This window comes from Centroberyx affinis, unplaced genomic scaffold, assembly GCF_046629955.1.
Source record: "Centroberyx affinis isolate AG114_WGS23_722 - 3 ecotype Tasmania unplaced genomic scaffold, CSIRO-AGI_Caff_v1 ptg001437l_1, whole genome shotgun sequence".
Classification (NCBI taxonomy): Eukaryota; Metazoa; Chordata; class Actinopteri; order Beryciformes; family Berycidae; genus Centroberyx; species Centroberyx affinis.
The window spans coordinates 192,063-217,726 of NW_027279911.1; the positions used below are offsets into that span (position 1 = coordinate 192,063).

At 41.3% G+C, this 25,664-nt stretch overlaps 1 protein-coding gene across 1 annotated transcript; it reads right to left on the bottom strand.

Moving 5' to 3' along the window:
• Positions 1-9,265: 9,265 nt before the first annotated feature.
• LOC139650096 (olfactory receptor 10J5-like) lies at positions 9,266-10,213 on the bottom strand. Its single transcript, XM_071526652.1, has one exon. It carries the CDS (start codon positions 10,211-10,213, stop codon positions 9,266-9,268), a length of 948 nt encoding a protein of 315 aa, XP_071382753.1.
• Between the last annotated feature and the right edge of the window lie 15,451 nt (positions 10,214-25,664).

Below are 25,664 nucleotides of genomic sequence, written 5' to 3' on the forward strand. Positions count from 1 at the left end.
CAATTTAATTTCCTATCCATAAATATGAAATACTAAATTGACTTTTTTTTTTAATGCAAAACGGGTATCATCACGCAAAAGTGGTTGTGCCTTTTATGCTCCCACGGTGTCTGAGGGTCAGGGCGGGAGTGGGACTCATTTCTAACCTGGGATATTCATGCTGCAGACCACTGTGTATATGTGGTGAAGATAAAGATGAGATAAAATAGCACTTTATTGAATTAATCCCCAATTAAGATTGGGGATTGATTGGGGAAATTCAGGTGCCACAGCAGCAATTGGCGGACAATGCCAAGGAAATGTCAAGTATGATATGATAGGAGGAGGATGTGACGCAGTGTAGGATGGCTGCACAGAACCTCCACGTCCAAACTCCCTCTAAACCTTTTTGCAAATACTTCTATAAACCTTCAGACTCTTCAACTTTGTCAGTTATGAAATTCAATCGCTAAACAATGGCAGGAAGAAGTACTAAAAATAGTAGCAAGAAAGATCAAAACTGCACTGGAAAAACCGAACTTCAACTTGAATGACTGATACGAGCAGGAACGTGGATATGGCGATACTGCTGGAGGCAATGGACAAACATTTCGAGCGCGTGGATTTAAAATTCAACCAGCGTTTTGACAGAATGGAAAGTAGATTGGATGGTGTAGATCATTCTAGTGAATGATTATTGTTGGTGACCATCGCTGCTATGTGTGGACACTTTGAGACACCGTACTTCAGGAAGTGCGCTACTGGGCATGGGCAGTAGGTTACTTGTGGGTAATGTGTATCTCTCTCTCTCAATATGCCTGTTGCCTACATGGCTGTGTATTCCGTTAGTTGATCACTGCAAGTTTATAAAATAAACCCACATGCATTTAAAGTCATGGACTCATCACAGATTTCAACAGATGGAATGCAATATGCCATTCAGCAGAACACCGTGGATATTAAAGCAGTGCGTGCAGCTTCAACAGGATTTAACAAACAGGTGAGCGACGTGGAGGAATCTAACTCTCTCTTCTTGGACAAAGTTGATAAAATGCAGGTGAAATTTGAGGAAAAGATGGCAATGATGGAGGACAGACTGCAACATGACAACGTGCGTATCTTTGGGCTAAAGGAAGGACTGGAAGGGAACAATGCTATTTAATTCCTTCAGAACAGGTTTCCAACATGGTTCCCTTCCCTATTTGGCTGTGGGCCGCCGGTGGAAATTATGCACGGCCACCGCATTGGAGCTCAGAAGAAATCGTCCTTCTGCAGACCTTTGTCTTTAAGTGTGTCCGCTTCACCGACCGAGACCGAATCCTCCGAGTAGCAAGGGAATCTCCAATAGAATCGTCAGACAGGTCTTTGAGTGGGATATTATGATAAACGGAGCATGGGCTAGGGATATGCACGACATCTTTTTAAGAGCTGGGTTTGAAGACTTCTATCATAGAAAAGAAAAAGTAGAGATTAGTGTAGTGAAAGTCCTCCACACTTAACCCCACACTTAAGCTGTTTGATTTCTTTGGCTAAATCATTGATGTATACAGCGAACAGTGTGGGGGACAGAGCGTCGCCCTGTTTAACCCCTGATGGTGTAGGAAACCAGTTGGTTAGGGTATCATTTACTTATTAGCTTGAGGTGCGCTATAAAGAGAACAGATTGCATGACAGAATTTTCCATTGACGCCCGTTTGAATTAGTCTGTAGGCAAGGAGGTCTCTATTAACAAAATCAAAGGCCTTCTGGAAGTCAATATAGCATGCAAATGTGGATTTGTTATCATTCAGTCTACTTCTTACTATTGTGCAGACAGTATAAATATGGTCAATACAGGCCCTGGGCTTACGAAAACCATTCTGCTCCTCTACCAGTAGTTGTTCCTTTTCCAGAAATACCATCAGTCTCTCATTAAGTAAAGATTAATACAGTTTATAGACTGTGCTCATTAAACTGATTCCCCTGTAGTTGTGAGGCACTCTAGGGTTGTCTTTCTGTGATTTTGGGATGGGGCTTATGATAGACTTAAGCCATACTGATGGTATTCTACTAAACTCAAAACAATTTTTAAACAAATCAAACAGAATTAGGGCTAGCTTGGGTGATTTCAAAATTTCATTTGGTAGGTCCTCTATACCAGCAGCTTTTCCTACTTTTGCCTTATCAATCACCTTCAGGACCTCAGCCATAGAAATTTCAGTATTAAGATCTCCATTACCCTGGAAATTAACCTCTAGCATTTCTTTTTCAAGCTTGCTTTTCAGTAGACATATCTCTTGGTACAATCCCTCATCGAAACCTCTAGCATCATTTGCAAACAGACTAGCAAAATCTTTTTCCCATTTAGCAAGTACCTGAGAGGTCTCTCTTACTAAGTTTCCCTCCTCTCCCCATATTTCCATTGGAATGTACTTTTTCCTTCTGGGTCCTAATTTGTTAATTTCGTTCCAGAAATGCTGAGGACTTGACTTTTGGACTCTTATAAGTTGGCTGGTCTTTTCCACTGTCCCTGTAAACGCATAACATCCAAAACCATGAGAATGAGATATGAAGTAAATTTACTTTGAATTTGACTTTTTTTTTTATTTTTATGTATGCATGCATACAAGTTTACCCATACATATATATACATATACGGGTAATATCTTTATATCTTTTTTCTTTTTATATAGCCTATCTTTTTACGTGAGAAGGAATTTAAGAAGTTAACCAGAGCAATCCTTAATGGGATCTTAGAGCTTCAACTGTCAACTCAGATCACATTTCTCATCATGTCTCTGAGCTCTCGGTGAACAGTCTCTCAATACTTGATAAACGATTCAACAGTAGATTTATAGGAGACATCCTCAATGTTGGAACTAAAAAATGACATTACCTTACAAATACATTATATTGAACAAAGTTAAAGAGTTTATTTTTAATTGTATTCACATTTTACATTTTACCCTGTAAACTCTGATATTAGTAAATACATACAAAATGTTTGTAACAAATGCATGTTCTGTAACTCAGCACCAGAAGACATGGAGCACCAACTTTACTCTTGTCCTTACACTGCCTCCTTCTGGCTGGATTTTAAACTGGACATGACAAAAAGATTTGGTGAAGAATTACATCTGACCGGGCGACACAGCTGTGCTCTCCTAAACAGCTGTGCGAATGAAAGCAACGCAAACCACCTTGATATTTCGCCAGGTTTTTCGCTCAAAGTTCAACTTCATTGAACTTTGACCTCCAAATATGCTGACCTCTACGAAGTGCGTCCAATGGCATTCTGGCATTTACAGGAGGTTGAAGTTTGTGAAGTGAAGAGTTATATAACTCCACATTAAAGTCATACCGGAACTTGGTGAAAAAGTCACAGGCATGGCAGAAAACATGTGAAAATATCCGAAAGGATGGGGATACCAGGTTAGAAAATTTGTATTGTGTTGTTTATTCCACATTCTGATTCAAAACAAGCCTAATAATAATATATATGCTGAATAATCAGGGCAATGGCAAGGGCTTTTTTCTACTCTAAGCTCAAATACATTTTGGAGAGGAATGAATGAAAACATCCTGCTTTCTTCAGTCAACTTGCCTCTTCGTGACATAAAGCGCTTTAGCTTCTGCTCTACCAAACTATGCACATTGTCCTTTCTGGTGTGGAAGCCCTGTAAGAGTGATAAATACTATATTCAAAAAATGTATTCTGTATGTACATTCTGTACATTAAAAAAATGAAGATTGACCAAAAAAGCCTCTTTATACAGTATATTGTTCTGTAAAACAGACCATAGAATGTCTTTAGAAACCTTATCACACTTAACATCAATGAACTGGTATTGAAATCTCATGTAAATGTCCTCTTTTTTCTTTCTTTGTTGTTTGTCTATATTTCTGTAATAAAAATGTTCTTACCATAGTACATCAGTATACTGCTTGTACTGTTGGAATGTAAAAGGTCTGGATTTGAATTTGTTAATGGCCTATAAGAATAATTTTTCTCAATAATAATAAAAATTAAAAAAAGGCTGTTACTTCCTGCTCATAATTGACTCTTTCAAGCCAAACAAATAGGAGCTTGGGGGGTTGAAGGTTGTTAACGCCTGTAGCCAATCCAGTGTTAGTCATAGCTGTAATCCAACCACTTAATGGCGACAATAGGCTGAGACGGACTATAGCTCACTTCTGGTTTTAGAAGAAGGTAAATAAATAAACACTAGGAGCAAGCTTTAATCAAAAGGTTCATACAGAAGTTTTAAATGAGGGCCCACAAAGACTGTTTTCTTCTTTCTGTCTTTGTATTTTTTACACTGTGCATACTTTGCATTAAGCTCCTCAAATTAATATAGTGTCAATAAAATACTTTTATTTCTTAGTACATATTGGCATTGCTTTGTCTTCTTTTAATGTTTGGCTTTGGTTGCAGAAGGATAGGTGGAAAGAAAAATGTGTTACTATGTGTGAAATAGAAATGATATAAGATCTGTTAGTATTAGCAACTCATGTCAGCAGAGACTTTAACCCAAAGACAGTCTTGATTTGTCTAAGTCTTGTAGATTGGTGTGAAAAGTCATTCCTAGTTTTGAACGTGTCAAAGACCAAGGAAATTATAATTTCTCCAAAAAGTGACAATAGTTCACCAACAATTATTCATGGAGGAAGTGTTGAAATTGTCCAGAGTTGTTAATATTAGGGAACTGTGTTTGATAATAGATTGAGATTTAATGCGAATACAGAAGTTATTATAAAAAAAACCCAGCCACGTTTGTATGGTCTACGCAAACTTAACTCTTTTGGAGTTGATAGGACAATACTGAAAACATACATTTATTGAAAGCATTTTAACATTTTCTTCTATTTGTTGGTTTGCATCCCTCAGTCAAAAAGACAAGAACCTACTGCAACAAGTTGTCAATATTAGTTCAAAAATGATTGGTGAAACACAGAGATGCCTTGCACAGTTGAACTCTAAACAGACCCTCAAGAAAGCATATGCTATTATTAATGATCCGTTACATGTCTTACACAAATCTTTTGTATTGATGCCTTCAGGAATGCGTTTCAGAAGCCCCACTTGCAGTACAAATAGGAGAAAATTAGGTTTTATACCTGAAGCAATTAGACTGGTAAACAGTAAATGTAAAAGGAATGGTTCCCTCATTCAGCACCCCAATGTTAAAGAGATGCTCACCTGAGTCAGTACTTAGACCTGTTTATGCAATATACATGCACCTGTGCTTAATTCTAACTGATTCTACCTCCAATTTATTAACTTGGTTTTAAGAAGTATTAGATTCTGTCTTATATTTTTTTATGTATTTATTCATTTCACTCATTTATCTAATTTCTATTTTGAATGTGTATGATGAATGTGTGCTGTTTTGTTGTTCTGCTTCAAACTGCCCCCCCGGGGGATAAATAAAGTATTTGAATTTGAACTTTATTTTGTGAACTCTGGAAGTTTAGAGGAGGTCATTATGCAATACTATGGCAACACGGCTAACAGTAGGGCCCAGTGCATCCTAAAAGTGATGTAAGGTATTGTTTTGATTTCTTTGTGTGTCTATGTGTGTGCATGTGTGCGTGCGTGTGTCTCCGAGGGATAAATGGAAAGGCACTTTCATACTAAGTGACTTTCGAGTTGCTAAGTATGAAATACAAGTGATGTAATTACCCACATTCAGACTAATTTAAACAACTGTAATAGCAACAGGCCATACACAGAAGCCCACAAGTGATGTAAGATTAATCTAATGAGTGTCATTAGTCCACCACATTAGTTGAACCACAGGCCTCAGGGAAGAAGGGTTGGCTACAGACTTGGTGCAGCTAATTATGACCCAATGGTCACTGTACCGTGGCCTCATGGGAAGTTTTGCCAAACATCTACCTTCTACCTCTTTAAAATAAATTAGAAATAGAAGAAGCTAAACTATTCCAAATGTGGTATCATTAGAAACAGTCGATCAATCTTGTTCTTGTGATTGGTTTGATAATGACTACTTTGATTGCTGACATCAAAAGTTGTCAACAAGCTTCACCTCTCGATGTGATGCCTGTGTAATGAGTACCCCAGAGGGGAACTCCAGCTATTATTTTTCAAGAGGTTACATGAATGTGCAGTGATATTGGTATACATGGTCAACAGGTCATTATCTCCATTGTCCCTAGAGAGCAATTAAACAAATTACTCCACTGTGGAGGGCCAGCCTGGGCACCGACCAAAACAAAGATGCCCCTTGGTCCAGTGAAGTGCCAGGAGAATAATCAACTTTTGACTAACTTGATGTAAAAGAAACAAACAACAGGTTCACTAAGCCATTTTGGAAAGGCCCATTTACTTTCCCATGCGACCCCACACACTTGCATTGTGGATTTGTGATGTTGGCCTTTTTGACATTATTTGAACATCTTCCATTGACATTATTTGAACATCTTCCATGTTCTGTTCACTGCCAAAAAGGGAACCACACCAACACTTAAACCAAATGAACTGTACATTTTCATATTTAATATTGTTTAGTAAAATCGGGACTGTTGTCTCATGCCATCCTTCCTGTCTCTCTTCACTCATTAAAAAACATTTAATAAAGGTGTTTCATTTTTATTCTCAATATGACTGGCTAGTTATTGCTAATTACTGCAAAATGCACCAGATGACATGCACTAATTTCACTCTTTTTTTAAACTGAACATGACAAAAAGATTGAGGGAAGAATAACATCTAAAAGTGATGTGTTGTTTTATTGCAAGTGTCCATCTCTGTCTAATTACCAAATATTTGTCACTAATTTATTAATCATTTTAGAAAAAAACCGACATAAAAAAAAAAAGAAATTTGTCCTAAAAGAGCCTATTTATATATTGTTCTGTAAAACAGACCTCATAATGTATTTAGAAACCTTGTCACATTTCAGTGTGGAAATGAAAAATCTATATTTGAATTTGTTAATTGACTGTAAGAACAATTTTTCTCAATAATAACAATGAATAATAATAATTAAAAAAAAAAGGCTGTTACTTCCTGCCCATAATTTACTCTTTCAAGCCAAACAAATGGGAGCTTGGGGGGTCGAAGGTCGTTAACACCTGGTGCCAATGTATTTCAGCCATTGTGTTTCATTTTTATTCTCAAGACGACTGGCTAGTTATTGCTAGTGTACTGCAAAATCCAGATATGTTTTCACAATCATAATGGGCCATTTTCACAGATATGGATTGAGGTTGTTGTTGTTGTTTTTTTTGTTGTTTTTTTGTTAAGTTTTGCCACTTGCATACTGGCTAAGAAAGGTGTTGTGTGTGATGGATCTTTTTCATGACTAGGAAAATTCAATGTTATGCTCATCTCTCATTCTGACCTCAATTATCTCATTAATTAACTTCAGTTAGCTCATGAATTAGTATTAATTAGTATGACAGAGTTCAGCTGGAATGTTGCCAACATTAAAAAATTTAAACTAAAATAAATTGTTATTTTTTCCATATATTCTCATTTCCACATATCAATGACATAACTATGACACATCTAGCAAGCAGTGGATTTTCAAGAGATTTCTGCAGTATTCATTAAATAAATAAACACTTTATGTAAGGTTTGTTATGTACGGAGCCCCTAAAGTCCGGAAAGGTGATATTTTTTTATCTTGTGCGCACAAGTTATTATCTTGTGCGAACAAGTTATTATCTTGTGGGAACAAGTTAATTATCTTGTGCGCACAAGATATTTATCTTGTGGGAACAAGTTAATTATCTTGTGCGCACAAGATATACGGAGCCCCCAAAGTCCCGAAAGGTGATATTTTTTTATCTTGTGCGCACAAGTTATTATCTTGTGCAAACAAGTTATTATCTTGTGCGCACAAGACATTTATCTTGTGGGAACAAGTTAATTATCTTGTGCGCACAAGATATACGGAGCCCCCAAAGTCCCAAAAGGTGATATTTTTGTATCTTGTGCGCACAAGTTATTATCTTGTGCGCACAAGATAATTAACTTGTTCCCACAAGATAAATATCTTGTGTGCACAAGATCCATATCTTGTGCGCACAAGATAATAACTTGTGCGCACAAGATAAAAAAAATATCACCTTTTGGGACTTTAGGGGCTCCGTAGTTATGCTTTTCTATATCTTATTTTATTTTAATTTTATTTTTTAGTAAATAAGTTATTTACTAAATCACAGAGCTCAAAGTTACATTTCACAAGTTGATATGTAAATATTACAGGGGCCTCCCAGCACGATGATTCAGTCGACATCAACTGGCGAGCAAGCACAAACAGTTTATGAACTGAGGTAATAAGAAGTATAATTGTAATAGTAATACTCAAAGCACCTGGTGCATTGTGCAAAGACAGGAAGTCTCAAACACATGCAAATAAACCAGGTATCTGTGTTGTCTGGCTTTCAAACATTGTGAAATATCATGTATGTATGAACAAAAGTAAAATATCATCCCCACTATAAATTAGAGATTTATTTGTCTTCAAGGAAGAAATTCATTTACACAGTCTATCAGACACAGATACAACCATACAAGACCATGATTACTCAGACAGACGACTTGACACAGACCAACACATCGTGACAGAGGGAATAAAAAGACATTTCACAAAACTGTAAAAGAAAAAACAGTCCAGTGGGTTATCAGTCCAGGGTGCTATTGAGGGTGTTGATGGCATACGGGACAAATCTTTCTTTGAACTTGGTATGTTTACATAGTGGGACACGGCACCTGTGACCAGATGGCAGTCGTTTTAAACCGTTAAAGAGAATTTGGGACAGGTCAGAAAAGATGATGGTGACCATTTTTGACTGCAGTTTTATGGAGGTCTTGTATGTTTAGAGTCTATTATTTTTGTGACTGTATCGTTTTTTTTGGAGGAGTAGATTTTTACTGGCAGTAGTGACCAGTGAAAAAGAAACATATGAGTCCGTATAGCAGGATGGGTTCAATGATGCTGTGATTCTGAATAAATCTGCAATTGTTTGTTATGCTGGTGGTCCTTGAAGGAATTTGAAAATTTACTTTGGTAATGCTTTTTTTTTCAGTAATGAGTTATAATAATAGAGTTAAGACCCAATATACTTGTAATTCATTTTAAATCTCTTGGAGAGCTTATCTTAGACAGAGCGGAGAGTTTATGGAAATAAAGTGAGAAAAACTTGGCACCATCCCTAACATTTCAGATTTGGGACTGGCATGCCACTTAAATAATGTGGTCACATATTGTTTGCTTCATGCATTGAAATTCTACAGTCTGCTGTTTTATAATGGATAGTAAGGTGATCTGAAAACTCAAGCCTTCGGTCTCAACTTAAACCTTTGACCTGTCATCATACACAAATTGTTTATTCTGTTGCGAATTTTACTCAGTTTAAGCCCATAAATAATAGGATTAAGAATAGGCGGTATCAGGAGAAATTGTATGGACATGAAGTTCTTTAGACTCTGAGATACAGATTTTGATCCATACCTAACATACATAACATCAAAAAGCAAAGCAGCTGTGACATTAAGCAAACACAATAAATGTGGCACACAAGTTTGCATAAACTTCCTCCTGCCCTCTATAGATTTTAAAGATGATTTTACCAGCTGCACATATGTACACACAATAAAGACATCATGCCCCAAAAAGAAACAAATAATAATCAATCCAACAATGTCGTTTACTGTTGTTGAACTGCAGGCAAGTTTAACAACTGACCAGTTCTCACAGTAGAGTTTCTCTATGTGGGAGCCACATAATTCCAGCATGGACGTCAAAGTTATCACGATAACCTCACAGCCCAGAGGTATAAGCCAGGACAAACAAACTAACATAGCAATCCTCTGTTTAGTCATAACAGAGTGATACTCCAATGGTCGGCATATAGCCACATATCTGTCGTAGGACATCAGAGCTAGAATAGAGAAGTCCATTGTGGCAGAGGAATATATAACAAAGACTTGCATAAGGCATCCAGCATAAGATATGCCATGAACGTGAGACAGCAGATCAAAAAGGAATTTGGGGTAGAACCCTGTAGTCCCATAAAGTCCATTGATGCACAGACCACACAAAAAAATGTACATGGGTTCATGGAGGTTTTCATCCAAGATTATGGTTAAAACAAGAGAAACATTTACCACCAAAATTACACAGTAGCATAGTAAAGTGAGAGAGAAAAGAGTGGCTCTGTAGTTCATTGTCTCACTGAGCCCAGACAGAGAAAATACAACTATCTTGGATATATTACTCATTGTACATCCAACCCTCTAAAACAAAATTGTCAAAAGAGTACCTATAAAGTTGTTGATCCCATTTCTTTTTTTTCTTTTTATTAAACCGTCTATGTATTAGTGGTATAAACAGGATACACAGTATTTAGAAGACAGGACAGTAATGCTAACAACATAACAAAAAATGTTCATTGTTAGCCAGGAAAATGCCCAACTCTTTATTCTCTCTTTAGCGTTGTACAAAACTGAGTTGGGAATTTCTGTCCAATCAATGATGAGATTTCACTAGATCACTAGAGTTCTATTGCAACCATTGATTTGACGAAAGGTTATTCCTCAGAGCAACTAAGGCTGATGTTGACTTGCGCCATTGTGCTTTCTATGACACAACATGTTTTTATCAATACACAGGATCTGATGTAACCATCCTTAGTGCTGCTTTTGGATGGGCACCTATGCAGAAACCTAGTTTGGATTTTAGAGGAAAGGCAGTTGACTGATGACAGGTTGGAAGCAGTTGACTGATGAAGGTTGATCTATTTCATCTCACCTACACCAGTTTGAGATTGTAATGCCATCATTTTCCTTACGAATTAAATCATTGAGTATCGTTGTAATATTGGATCTTTGTGCTCATTCAAGGCACGAGCAAATTAGTGTGAGTTAACTAACCCCGCTTGGCCTGTGGCTAAACACACTCAAGAAGCCACTACAGATATGATTTCAAAAAATTCTGAGCAGTACTGATGAGCCAGAACCAATTCTCCAACCAACTGATCAAAATGCTGTGATCAACAGCATCAAAATTAATCATTAGTTACCCTTAGTACCCTTAGTACAGCAGTCTCAGTACTGTGGGAAGCTCTGAAACCCCAAATTTCCAAAGATGTTGTTGGAATTCATACATGACAGTAGCTTTAAAGAAATAATCTTTAGGACCTTGCACAAGAAATGCAGTTTGGAAATAGGTCTATAACTACTGACTATTATTGTTTCTTTTGGAGAGGCTGAACCATGGCAGGGGAGAACTGAGCCAGAGACAGTGAAGCATTTATGATACGTAAACTGTGTGGGCCAACTGTATCAAGGAATTTAATGGGAATAATGAAGATGAGGATTTCAAATGTTAGAGTGGGAAGGGAAGTAGGCTCAAAGTTGCTGAGAGAGGAGAGGCATACTGATGAGACTGGCAGATCAAATCTACTAGAGGAAATCTGTTGTCTGACGTTCTCAATTAGTTTTTTTTGTGAAATGAGTCAGAAATTCCTCACAGCGTTCTGGGGAATGGGGATGTTTTCACTTGAGGAGAGTATAATTCTTCATTCTCCGACACACATAATATAAGCTTCTCCTCCATGGTAAATTATTGTGTAAATTTGGCACTCACAGAATTTGTGCCTCATGTAAATGCAAGGTGGCTACTTTACAGGTTTTGTATGCTTTTCACTGTGTTGTTTTCTTAGCTTGGAGTGACTTTATTTTGTATGGGTTTTGCATGCTTTTCAGTTTGTGTTTATTTCCCTAATTTTGAGTGAATTATTTTGCATGTCTTTGTTACCTTGGGTTGTGTTGAGTTACTGTGTGATTGCATTTTTCTTTATTTTTGATTACCTGGTTGTAGTGTGTAACATTTGAGGCTGCCTGACTCACCTCCACCCACTGATTGGAACAAGGCAGTCAGCCTAATGCTGAGCAGGTGTGGACTCTGGGTTGGCAGGCTGCCAGGTCAGAGACTCTACCGGAGGATCACTGCCACATCAGCGGACTGCAGCCAGGAGAGGGGCAGCAAGAGGCACAGCAGCACCGTGTTCCCACCAAGGCCTTTGACACACCCTGGGTTGGTAGGCTGGAGCCTACCTCCCAGGCAGATTGTGGGTAGCGGATTTGGGACAACGGTGTGTGGGTGGAACACTGCAAAGGTGCCGGCTGTGGGTCCTGGTAATGCCCTAGTGGTGTGCTGCTGCGGAAGTGGTTCCAGAGCTGTACCAAGAAGATTGACCTGGTTGGGCCTGATAGACTAGCTGGGTAGTTACGCGCCAGTTTGTCTTCTATTCCCCAGGCCGAGCGGACCGACGGTGCCACACTGTCCCTGGGAGACCCTTCAAAAAAATCTGACAGCAACTTAGATTATAAATACTTCAGCTTTTAGCAAAACAGTGCCGTGTTTCAAGCAGGCTCAACTGTACTGGCCACACTGTCCAGACTACTTCTTAAAAATCCCATAAATTAAGTTTTCCCAGTTCTAAATCCAACAGGACGTGAACGTCAGAGTACATTAGACTACTTGGTCGGTCTACTTGCCAACTAGCTCACACTAGTAAAAATAACATATCTAATACTGCAATATAGTCACGTTTCATGCCATTTTAATCCCGTTTTGGGTTTGACTGATGAAAAAAACCTAGGAAAATAAGGCCCAGGTTGAAAAGAACTGGAATTATACAAGAAGCACATCCAAGTTTTTTTCAACTAGTGAATATTTTACTGACACAGGTTAACAAAGGCTTGCAGTTGCACTGTAATAAGGTCCATAGAAAAAAAGAGAACAGATTCCAGCACACAGACCAGAATCACCTCTGCATTGATTTATTTGCCAGCATTTCTTTTCAGCTGTTCTTTGGGGATGTCATTCCCAGATTCCCACCATCAAAATGATGAGAAAAATGACAGCGGTCAAAGGCCTTCGGGGAACCTTTACAACAGAATCTCACCTTTTTGAGTTTTGTGTTCTAAAATCTCCTTAATCCACCTATTGTATGTAGACATGGGAGACATGCTGTAATCTAAAAAGAATGGGACATTTAGCCAGTAAAGTGGTGAAGGCTAAAACTCTGCATAGCAACCAGCATATTAGTCAAGTCAAGTCAAAGTTTATTTGTATAGCACATTTAAAACAACCACAGTTGACCAAAGCACTGAACATGCTTAAAATACAAAAATAAACTAATATAAAAGTAAATAACACATAAGAATAAAAGAAAACAATAAACATGATAATAATAAAATAATTGCGGCACAACAGAAGATGAGGTCAAGGTGTCGAGCTCAACTCGAATTAAACGAGTGAATGCCAACGAGAAGAGGTGGGTCTTAAGCAGTGACTTAGAGGTTTCTACGGTCTGAGCAGTTCTTATATGAATAGGTAAACTATTCCAGAGATTAGGGGCAGCCACTGCAAAGGCTCGGTCGCCTCTGTTTTTGTGCCTAGATCTCGGAACATCCAAGAGCATCTGGTTGGTCGACCTCAGTGCTCTAACTGGAGTATGATGATGCAAGAGTTCTGCTAGATAAGGTGGCGCCAGCCCATTTAAAGCAACAAAATCTTAAAATCAATCCTGAAACGGACAGGAAGCCAGCGGAGGGAGGCCAATACTGGTGTTATGTGATCACGCTCGTTAGAAGACGAACGACTGCATTTTGTCATCTTAGTCACAAGGGGATTCTGAAAATGGCTGTAAGGGGATTAGGGTCAATAACGGTACCAAAAGCATTCTTTAAAAAACTACTTTTCTAATGTGCTCAGTAGAGCATAGACCTCCACTGAGAACACCCCGCAAGGAATTATGCACATTTTGGTGATAAGCCACACCCACCACCACACCCCTTTTTGGCCAATGGCCGTTCAGTTCTTCCTTGGCCCATAACCAACCTTCATACCAAGTTTTGTGCAAATCCGTGGCCAACCTTTTGAGATATCCTGCTAACGGACGGACGGACACACAGACACAGGTGAAAACATTTCCTCCTTGGCAGAGGTAATAATTTCAAATATATTGGACAAATATTGATTCAGTCAACACGAGACAAGACCAAATTGTACAGACAAGGCTTCAACCGGGTTCGCGGGACAGTGAGAAGCATCTGGTCAGAGGATCACATACCTGGAGCTGGACAGAGCAATCGGATCTCAATTGGATCTCAATGTGGACACTGGAGACACATATTAATACCAGATGTAAATGTAATCAGGTTAAATCATATCTAGATACAATCTGGATACGAGACACATTTTAATGCAAGGTGTAAAGGGGGCCTAAGTGACCTAGAAGTGGAATGGGGGCACAGGAGGTCAGAGATGTAAGGTGGTGCCAGTCCATTCAGGGCTTTAAAAACAAATAATAAAACTTTAAAATCAATTCTAAATTTGACTGGAAGCCAATGAAGGGAGGCCAGTATAGGTGTGATGTGGTCCCGCTTACAGGTGCCAGTCAGGAATCTAGTGGCGGCATTCTGGACTAGCTGCAGCCGGGAGAGGGAGGAGCTAGCAACTCCTATATACAGTGAGTTGCAGTAGTCCAGCCATGAAGAAATGAGAGCATGAATTACTTTCTCCAGATCATGGACAGAGAGAAAGGACTTGATTTTTGCTAGCTGTCTGAGTTGGAAGTAGCTTCCCTTTACAACAGAGTTGATCTGTCTGTCGAATTTGAGGGCCGAGTCGAACAACACACGTGTGGTTTAGTGAGGGAAGATAGTGGTCCAAGGGATGTACAGATATCATTGCTGTTGTCAGGGGGGCAGAATAGAATGATCTCAGTTTTATTGTCAATTAGCATAAGAACATTTTTGGACATCCAGGATTTTATCTATTAGCACCTTAAATAAAGGTTTACAAAAGGCTTCAAACCGCCAACTGAAAACTACCTTCTACGAAAATAAAGAAGGCGATAGATAAAACAACACGGGAACAGTTAAGTTAAATTAAGACTAAACACAAAGCTAACAAACACGCTCCCTCGGGGAAGGAGCCAAGAGTACCGATCCCGGTACACCAAAACTCGACTTGAGTTCCGACACACAGCTCGGAAGCTGCCAACCCCCCCCAATAAGAGCAAACAGGTAGTTTGTAAAAATAGGTGTAATCCATAACTTTTAAATTTACAATAAATGTGGAATCTAATACCACAGGTACCTCATCATATAACAGTTACACAGTGAGGTAGTCCCACTTTACCAATACATCCACCACCAAAAGATGTATGGATAAATTAACGCTTAGATTACCTCACCCACAGGACAGCGCATCAGCCACAACATTATCTGCCCCCTTTTTGTGCTTGATCTTGAGGTTGTAGCCTTGCACAAACAGGGCCAGACGCATCACCCGCTGGTTATGGTTGTACATCTGGGCTAGGAAGACAAGAGGGTTATGGTCGGTGTACACAGTGACTGGAGATGAACTGGAACCAACATACAATTCAAAGTGCTGAAGAGCAAGGAGCATGCCTAAGGTCTCCTTCTCAATGGTGGAGTAGTTCAGCTGATGACGTTTGAACTTGGCTGAGAAATAGCACACAGGATGGCGCACATCTCCCTCTCCGTCCTGCAGCAACACAGCACCGGCTCCGGAGGCACTAGCGTCAACCTCTAGTTGGAAAGGAAGAGAGAAGGTAGGCGCAGCCAGGACAGGAGCGCTGCAGAGGAGAGACTTAGCAGCATCAAAGGCATGTTGACATTCATCATCTCACACAAAAGGAACAGCAGGGCTACACAGCCTGGTAAAGGGAGCAACCACCAAAGAGAAGTTTCTACAGAAACACCTGTAGTAACCAGCCATGCCCAGAAAACGTCTGGTTGTAGGAGCTGGATAGGACAGCACAGCTGTGACCTTGGCATCGACTGGATGGACCTGCCCATGACCAACCTGTTTCCCCAGGTAAGTGACAGTGGCCTTACCAAACTCACACTTGGCAAGGTTAAGGGTCAAGGAAGCCTCAGCAAGCTGCTGGAACACCACAGTCAAGCTGTCAATATGGTCGACCCAGTTATCGGAGTGCACCACCACGTCATCAAGGTAGACATTAACACCAGGTGCATCATGCGCTGAAAGGTGGCAGGCGCATTCCTCATTCCGAATGCCATCACGGTATACTGCAAGAAATGGTCAGGTGTGACAAAGGCAGAAATGTCAGAGGCTCGGGACGTTAAAGGAACCTGCCAGTACCCTTTTAGCAGATCCAGTTTTGTGATGAATATAGCTGGACCGATGCTGTCAATGCAGTCTTCCATGCGGGGCAGTGGGAATGAATCTGGTACAGTAACTGCATTAACCTTACAAAAATCTGTACAAAAACGAGGAGTGACATCAGATTTAGGAGCCAGCAAACATGGTGAGCTCCAAGGACTGCGACTGGGCTTGGTTAAATCATTCTCTAACAGATGGCCTCTTTCTTCATTATCTCTCTTTTTGCTACAGGGCAACATCAAGCATGCTGTTTAATGGGAGCAGCAGTACCGACATCAATGTTGTGTTGTAACACATTGGTACATGATGGCACGTCGCTGAACAGAGTGGGATAGGAATGAAGTAAGCAAACTACATCATCCCGCTGACACTCAGGAAGGTAGGACAGATGTGACTCTATTTCAGACAGGAACTCAGAGTGTGTTTGCTGATGGTCAGCCACATGGCTGACCATCAGCAAACACTGCCAAACCAAGGAAGCAGAAGTCTTTTCGGGGGCGGCAGTCTCCAGAGTTTTTTCCTGCTCCCCCTGGGCAGCTTCTCTGGAATGATAGGACTTAAGCATGTTAATGTGGCACAACCGTGTTTTTCTTCTGCGCTCAGGTGTGTGGATAACATAATCTGGGTCAGACACTTTACTTTCCATCACAAAGGGACCTGAAAAACGGGCAGTAAGAGCAGAGCCGGGCATTGGCAGTAGGACCAGAACTTGATCACCAGGCTGAAACTGCCGTTCAACTGCTTTCCTGTCAAACCGCTTTTTCATACTCTCCTGGGAGGAGGAGAGAGCTTCTTTCGCCAATGAAGAGGCACGATGCAACCACTCTTTACACTAGGAGACAAAATCCAACACATTAGTCTTTGGAGAAGAACTGGACATGAACTGCTCTTTTAGCACCTTAAGTGGGCCACGCACGTTGTGACCTAACACCAGTTCAGCTGGACTGAACCCAAGAGACTCCTGTTTTGCTTCACGTATGGCAAAGAGAACAAAGGGGACCCCTTCATCCCAGTCTTTCCCTGTATCTTGACAGTACTTCCGTAACATCACACGCATTGCAAATACAATAGCACAGGACATCACACAGCCACTTAATCGCCACTTCACTGTACTGCCCTCTGGGCGCAGGTACAGGACCCTGAGGTGCAGAAGGGCTCGCTTTGGCAAAAGCCTGATACCCACAGCCATAGCAGCCCTAAACAGGGTGACTCGCTAAGGGAACTATGAGTCTTGTCTTTGTATGTTGTTTTTGTGATGATGTGTGTAAAGTGTATTGTTGGTTCTGCTTGTGATGTACAGTTTTGTGAAAAATAATTTCTCCCCGGGGACAATAAACTAACTAACTTAAAAGTTTGATGCCAACATTCAAGTGCACCCTGTGACTCTGGATGATATGCGCTAGACACTGAATGAGAGTCACCCAAAGACTGCAAAGTCTGTTTAAAGGTCTTGGAAAGGAAATTAGTTCCTTGGTCGGTCTGCTCAATTTTTGGTAGCCCAAAGGTGGTAAAGAACCTGGTCAGAGCTTTTGTGATGCCCGTGAAACCCACTTACGCATGAACACACTGTTTTCCACAAAGAAAGGCTGTTTCTCACTGCACTTACTAGTGTCCTTGACAACTGCGGCAAAACACTTGGCTAAGGACGGATCACCTTTCTGGGCGCTGATGAGTGCCTCACAGGTCAGCGGCAGTGAAACCTCAGGAGCAGTAGCAAGCTCTGTCACACCTTCAAGCTCCTTTGAAGTGCAATTCACCAACAGGTGGCAATTTTTCCTCAGACAAGGCAGAAGCGAACAGAGAGTCAGACAAATCAACACATTGGGCTTGCTTTCTGGCCTGAGCTCTGGTCAAGACACTAACTGCGAACACGTCTGGATGGCGATCATCATGATCATCATGTCCAGAGTCATAAATGGGAACATTAACAACCTCAGGAGAAGGATAGACTTTACCTCCAGCTATGTTGTTTCCCATGATAAAGTCAACGCCATCAATGGGAAAACAGGAGCGGACAGCTACTGGGAAGAAGTCTAGCTGACGCATCTTAATAACTGTGTCTGCCTCCAACTTTTTTAGCTCCAACTCCCTCTCTGCGAACCAGCAGTTTTTCCTGTGTCTCCAGCTGAAGATGAGCTAAACGCACGCCGGGCATCTAACCTAGAGTCAGGAGTTGTCTCCACAGAAAGTGGGTCAAACCGTGGCAACGTGAACGGCTTTCCTTCTACCTCACTACTCTCTACATGAGGAGTAAGATTAACAGGCTGTGGCTTGGTCACTTTTCCTGTGAGTTGAAAACCTCTTTTTCTATCAACCCATTTAAAAGAACAGCTTTCAGTTCTCTTTTAACAAGGGACCGTGAGACAGGAATACTGTAATACTCTGCAATTACATACAAGTCATTTTTCCTACAGTTATCAAGCTGACTCAAAGTAGGATTAGCCACAAACTCATCCAAGTTAAATGTTGCCATACTCACCAGGAAACAACAAATAACAGCATGCGTAGTCCGAAGCTAACAACGTAGCCTCTACTAGGCTAGGCTAAGCTAAAAAACAAGTAGCCTAGTTACAACAACTCACCGGTATGGAGAAGTTGCTTTCACATCCACCTGTGGTGAATGTGATACCTACTGATGCTGGATGCCACACACACAATAGGCAAATTCCAAGCCCAGCCTTACCGAAACAACTTCCCCAGCTCCTGCCTAACACAAACTATACCTACCTATCTTCTGGAGCTTGCCGGGCTTGAGGCGACTTGAAAGGCTCAACTTCAGCGGCCGGAGCCCTGAAACGCCTACCTCCGTCAGGGAACTTTATCCCAGCACAGGATTTACTCCAGAAATAAGAAAGGCAAAATAATAAAGTGCCCGAAGGGAGAACTGATACAGCCCAGCTGGACACTCACCTACCTAACCGAGAAAGCTGTTTAAATACTTAGTGAAGGGTGAAGATGGACATCCAGACAGCAACACTCACCGTGATAGCCACAGGAGATAATATTAACACAAAAAACTGATTTATCCACTAAACTAAGTCTACCAATCTCCTTTTGTCCATATCCCGGATGAGCCCCCAAATATGTTACGTCCCCAAAATTATCCAGGGGATGAAGGGAGTAACATATGAAATTAACCTGGGGAAAAAGAAGCAGGGAGAACGGAAATATAAACAAACCAAGGATTTATTAGCAACTTAAATAAAGGTTTACAAAAGGCTTCAAACCGGCAACTGAAAACTACCTTCTACGAAAATAAAGAAGGCGATAGATAAAACAACACGGGAACAGTTAAGTTAAATTAAGACTAAACACAAAGCTAACAAACACGCTCCCTTGGGGAAGGAGCCAAGAGTACCAATCCCGGTACACCACAACTCGACTTGAGTGCTGACACACAGCTCAGAAGCTGCCGACTGGCCCACTGGCACCGTCTGTCTGTTCCTCCTGTTCTTTTATACTCCAGGCCCTAATGAGTAACCCTGAGCCCTGAGCACACCTGTGCTAAGTAAGTGAGAACACCTGTGCTCACTTACGCAATTGCTGCAGCGGTAGGAGGCGGGGAAAGGCAGTAATCTGAGTAGAGACGCAGGTAAGAACAGGAAACACACACCTACACTACGGCCGTAACAGGTGTGTGTGCATGGGCTGGCATGTCTAGTGTTACGGCTCATTACATATGCATGAAACCCTAATTTTGGTTCTCAGATCTATCCAATATAATTGACTGTCATAACAATAACATTATTAAACTCAACACAAATTCCTGAACACTTTAATATCAAACATGGCTATCTAAGCCCCATGTAAAGATAAAGAAATTGAATAATGCAAATAACTATTGTATAAAACATCCCAGTTACACATAAAATTAGACATATACATTATAGTCCACCACAATGTGATACCCAAGGTTTCATGAGTCTGTATCAAAGATTTCTCCTGATTTTGGACACATTCCAATGTGTCTCCTTTCAGACTCTGTCTCTTTGGGGATTAACAAAGGCTGAGTGTTGGAGTTTTATGGTTATTTACTAGGACTGTTCCTTGATACCAGATTTTAGGGGTGGAAATGGGGTAATTTACGTTGCGGTCAGTGCCCTTTGCTTTCGATCTCACAGTTTTCCCCCACCATACTGATCTGTTATCAGGGAGGAGGCTCACACAAAATGCACAGGGCCTTTCCAGATTTGAGATGATAATGATGGTTTGGGTGCAGTTACTACATTCCCCCACTTGTCCGGTAATTGTGCGTCTCCTGGAAAGAACTGGAGCATCATTGCAGGACACAACCAAGCATCACTGGCACACAGTATGATCATTGTCAGACACATGGGCAGTGAGGTGTGTATGTAACAGTGGATTTAACAGAAGTGCGCTCTAAGGGTCTCTCCTATAATAAATCACCAATAAACTAAACCAACAAACAACATACGCCAAGTCTAAGTGTAAACTAATTGTTACATTCATATTCTAACCATAACTTGTGGTAGCTAAATGAGCATATATATCATTGCTAAACTAAGGTCATCATTGAAGGCATACTTCACGAATCATTGACAAGCTGGGTCAGTGCTGGAGTGGATGGCACGCAGGCTCAGGAGCTCTCCAGAGTCAGTGCCAAGGCCATCAAAATTATCACTGTTATAGGCTTGTTTTTGGCAGAGGATAAAGGCTAGGACATTGAATCCACAGTGTGTGGTGTGGTTGGGTAGAGTAATTCTGTTAGCCGTGTCATGTCTTCCATGCGTGAGAGTGGCAACGGACGCAAGCGAATTAACTAGCCAACACTTTCCAACAATTTCTTGGTATCAGTGACGTCAGAGTGGGAGGTAACCTCGGCTCTGTAATGTGAATGCCACACGATTGGTCAGTGTCATTCCTCACAAAGGTTCTGCTTGGACACAGAAATTGATTGTCTTTCATAAATGTGCACATTATTAGGTTAGGTATTACGTACAATTTGAAATTACTGTCATGGTTTGCCATAACAGAAGAAGCGTTCATTTTCACCTGGATGTCACTTTTCCACATGCCAACATTCATCACATCCTTCAACCTGTAGATATTCTTATGGTCTATACTTGGGAGGCTGAGCGGGAAGGCCACTTCTAAATTGGAGACTAGGTGCACTTGCAAGGGAAAGGATGTCATTCACCAGGCTAAAAGTCATCAAATATGGAAGGATGCAGCTCATGGTCAGGCTGTCGATGGAGGAACTGAATTCTCTGCGCATGTTCGTCATTAGCATGTTAACCTTTTGAGTACGGGCCAAATCACACTGTATCACCTCTAATAAGTGACTTACAGTGTGAAAAGTTTTGCTGAAAACAGTGCTGTGAGTGTTGAGAACTACAACAGTGCCTTGGAATTTTCTACCAATTGTTTGGGTTTGTGTAGGTTGATCGGTTGTCTGTTGATGGATTTTGGGCAGTTCTACTTGTAAATCATGAACCTGTTGTTTAACAGTGGACAATCTAACTGCGTTCACTATGGAGGTCCCAATGGAAAACAGGGAGTCACCAGAGGAGGCAGTTGTTACAACTACACCCAGAAAATGTTTGGAGCGCTGTGAGCCATGCAGCTTAGCTTGTGTGCACTTGAACGTCTCAAACTGGTGTAACCTGAGTTATGTCAATCTCAGCATCACTAAACTGATCTTTGGTCCAGCTCTGACCAGCCACATAAGTGCTGAATAGGAACACAAGCACCCAGAAAATCTTCCTTGTGAGGATGACACAGAGGGCATGCACGATGGTTAGAAGAGGCACAGTAGTTAAACAGCACAGCATACAACAAGGCTTTGATCAATTGGAATTAGTGCAGTTGAAGATAGTAGGCTATAGATCACAGCAGTTACTATTGAGGGCTGCAATTAGACTATGCTGTGGCGTCTATTACCACCAATGAAGCAGGTGTGCTCTGGCACACAGAGTATCAACTTACTCTACCAGTCAGTTATATCTGTCAGGGAATAATATTCTTACTAAAATGATCACAAGCAAACTGGACAGTTAAATGTATCAGGCATTAATAGCTGCAACTATTTAATGCAACAATGAATTAACACTTTAGAAGAGGGAATGAGCACACAGGGTGCTTTAAAATAAATCCTATGTGGTGTTTATTTGACAACAGGAGAATCTCCTGCGTGTCCCATGGGGTTTTCGAACACTTCATTCTGGTTCCTTTGAACCACTTTAAAGATGAGGTCTGACCCCCACTAATTTTGCTTTGGTAGGTCATTGCGAAGCGTTTGTCTGTGATCTTCTGTGGGTCTGACCAATGGGGCAGGAATGTCTTGGAGACCTCCACTGGTTGACTTAAGGTGTCACAGACCTTGGCCCCACTTGGCGTTCAAGACTGATGGAAGACTTTTCTGTCCAGATGCTCAATGTCACATCTTCAACATGAGCGTTTTGCAAGTCAAAGCCATTCACCACAAGGGGGCATTGTCCTTCAGAATGTGAAGGGGCCAAAGAGCACCTCTCTGGACGCACTCTGCGTCTTGGTTGTGGAAGACCTCAGCAGGTTGCCATGGCTCTCGAGCCTGGCTGGGTTCATCTGGAGCTGAGTCAAGAAGGGCATCGTCAAGGATGTTTTTCTGAGCTAGAATATCCATGCATAGAGCATCGTATTGGTCGTAGTGGCTCTCTGACCTGAGTGTAGATTTTCAAGCGTTTGAGGTCGATCAAGGCTTCAAATCGATCAAGGAGGTCCATACCAAGGATCAGAGGAAAAATGTCCATCTCTGACACGTAGACGGGATGCATGAGGACCATGGGTCAAATTTTCAGCTCAACAAGCATCACCCCGTCAATGTGAGTTTGGTTTTCCATGAAACCTGTGACATTTAAATCACAATGGTCTATGTCGGGGTATCTACCATTTCAAAAAAAGGCTGTCTGCAGCTGGTCATACAAGGAACTGGACATGACTCAAGTCAGCTCCTGTGTCCACAAGAGCATCACAGAATAGGGAGTTTCAAGCATGGTTAAAAGAAAGGGCTTTCGCTTTGTACCCTTTCTGGTGAGGTTGCACAAGAATCGTCAGAAAGGCGGTCTTCTCTTCAGTGTTGCAACTTCAGCTTTGGCAGACATTGGCACATTGTCTGTCCTCAAGTACAAATCATCATATGTTTCTCCAGGATCCAGGGTTTGGCTGCTGCCAATGTTAGGAACCACTGTCTGAGTTGCACATATGTTCTGTTTAGTTTCAGTTGTAGTAGGCAAGTCGATTCTTTGGTGGATCATAGTCCACCGCCGCTAGTCAACTGCTTTGCTCTGAGCATTTTCTCAAGAGCTTTGCAGATGAATTCTTTACACATGGATCTCACTTCCTCAGCTGACATGTTGACTGACTTACCATGATCCTGACTTTCTCTATGCGGTGCATCATCTTCTTGGGATCTGTCACGATGGTGGTGGCGGTATGACCTTTGGCGCCACCTATTATTCTGGGACACATAACTATGGTGGTGATCACCTGATCTCTGACAAGTCCTATTGTTTCCGTAGTCTCGCACTGACAGACGGTCATGTGCGGGCTGGCATTCGCATTGGCCAGTTGGATGGTTTCCAGCTCTAGACTTACCTGACTGAATGTCAGTTTGCTTGGAGCGAAACCTAGAATTCTTACTGTATGATGGGCACAATGGCGTAATGAGCATGGGTGGAGTGTGCGAGGCACACCTTCAAGTCATAGGCCTGCAGCCTTTGAGTTGAGATTGTTAACAACAACATGGTGCTCAGCAGACTTACATTGTGGCACTTTCAATTTGTTGAACACCCTAGTGGCAAGTTTGTGCAATTGGAGACTAGTCATTATGCTTTCGTCTGCGGCAACGCCTAGGTGGAGGCGGATGCAGATTGCGAATGAAGAATTGTAAAAATGATTTTTCTTCTTCCATTCCTGGTTCATTCATATTACTGAAGAATGCCTTTCACAAGAAGTGGTAATAGGCCTGAGGTGTTTCATTTTTGGACTGTTTAACAGTCATGGAGGTTATTAAGTCAGCTTCATTATCACTGACATTTGAAAATTCCTGTGTCAGGGCCTGAGCCAACAAGTCGTAGTTAGCTTAGACTTCAGGGGCTTGACATTCAATGAAGCTGTTGACCTCTCGACTGGAGGTGCCTTTCAAGAGGTACACCTTGTCATCCATTTTTGCTTCTGGATGTCTCCGAAGGTGGTACTCCAACTGACTGAGGTACGTTGCTGTGTCGTTTGAGCCACCCAGGACAGGGTTAAATTTCAAGATGTTCCTAGCGATTTTGTCTAGGTCTCTTGTATACATGCCCAGTGGGGCTGGAGGCTGATGTCATTGATATGCATCTTCAATATCAGCTCGGGGAGTCTGAGGAGGAGAGAAGGTTCCTCCCACAGCTGGGATGGAAGTGACTCTGTCCACCGTCGGTTCAACTGTACTCAAGCCATGGGGAGGCGCTCCGTTCTCATGACCTTCATTCATCAAGATGGTAGCAGGGAGGGCATCTTTCAAGATATCCTGCCGCTTCATCTTCTCAGATAAGATGAACTCATTCTCCTTTTTAGTGATGGCAAGCTCCAGTTGAGCTGCCTCATGCCCCTTTAGGAGGTCTTCATACTTACCTTGTGTGGTGGCACACTCCAGTTGAGCTGCCTCATGCTTCTTTAGAAGGTTTTCATACTTACTTTGTCTGGTGGCACACTCCAGGTGAGTTGCCTCATGCTCCTTTAGGAGGCCTTCATACTTACCTTGTGTTACTTGCAAGGTTTCCTTTTGTTGTTGAATCTCATTCAAGCATGTATTGCATGAGTCATTTTCTGCAGTATATCTGCATTTCACATTTCTCAGTTCCATCTCGGTCTCCCAGGTTGAAACTGATCGAGATATCGAGTGAGTTGAGTGACCTGGTCTTTAATCATTGCAATTTCGTTACTATGGTGGGTCAACTCTGCTATTTATTTGTCTTTCATCTCAACCTGGTCTAGGAGGTCAGTCATGGCCATGGTGGCCTTCATTAGAGCTTCATTCTGCTTCTCTAATAGTTCTGACTCCAGGTCAGTATCATTTTACATTTTTTCCATGTTCATAGGGTTGAGTGTGTCAGTTGGAACACTCACAAGTTGTTCTATGATAAGAAATTTGCGTACTTCACTTATTGGTTGATTCAACTCTATACTAAGTGGGTCACAATTGCTCAGATTGCTTATCAAAACACTAATTAGAAATAATAGTGAATGTGTGCATATGCAGGCAGGCAAGAAGCATGCATTTAAAACAGATAGCTAAGGAATGCAGCAGGCCAAACTGTTAGAATAGTGTGCTATAGTTGCAAGGCTGCAATGAAAGGTTGAGGTGGGAAGTTGTCGATCCCAACTTAAAGTAGATTTCAAAATTAAATCGGATGTTCCAATTGAATGGATGCAATTAGTGGAGGAGGGCATGCATTCATATTACAGCAATCTGTGCTAAAGGCTAACCAGGATGTTAGCACAATTTATTCAAGCAAATGTAATACCACT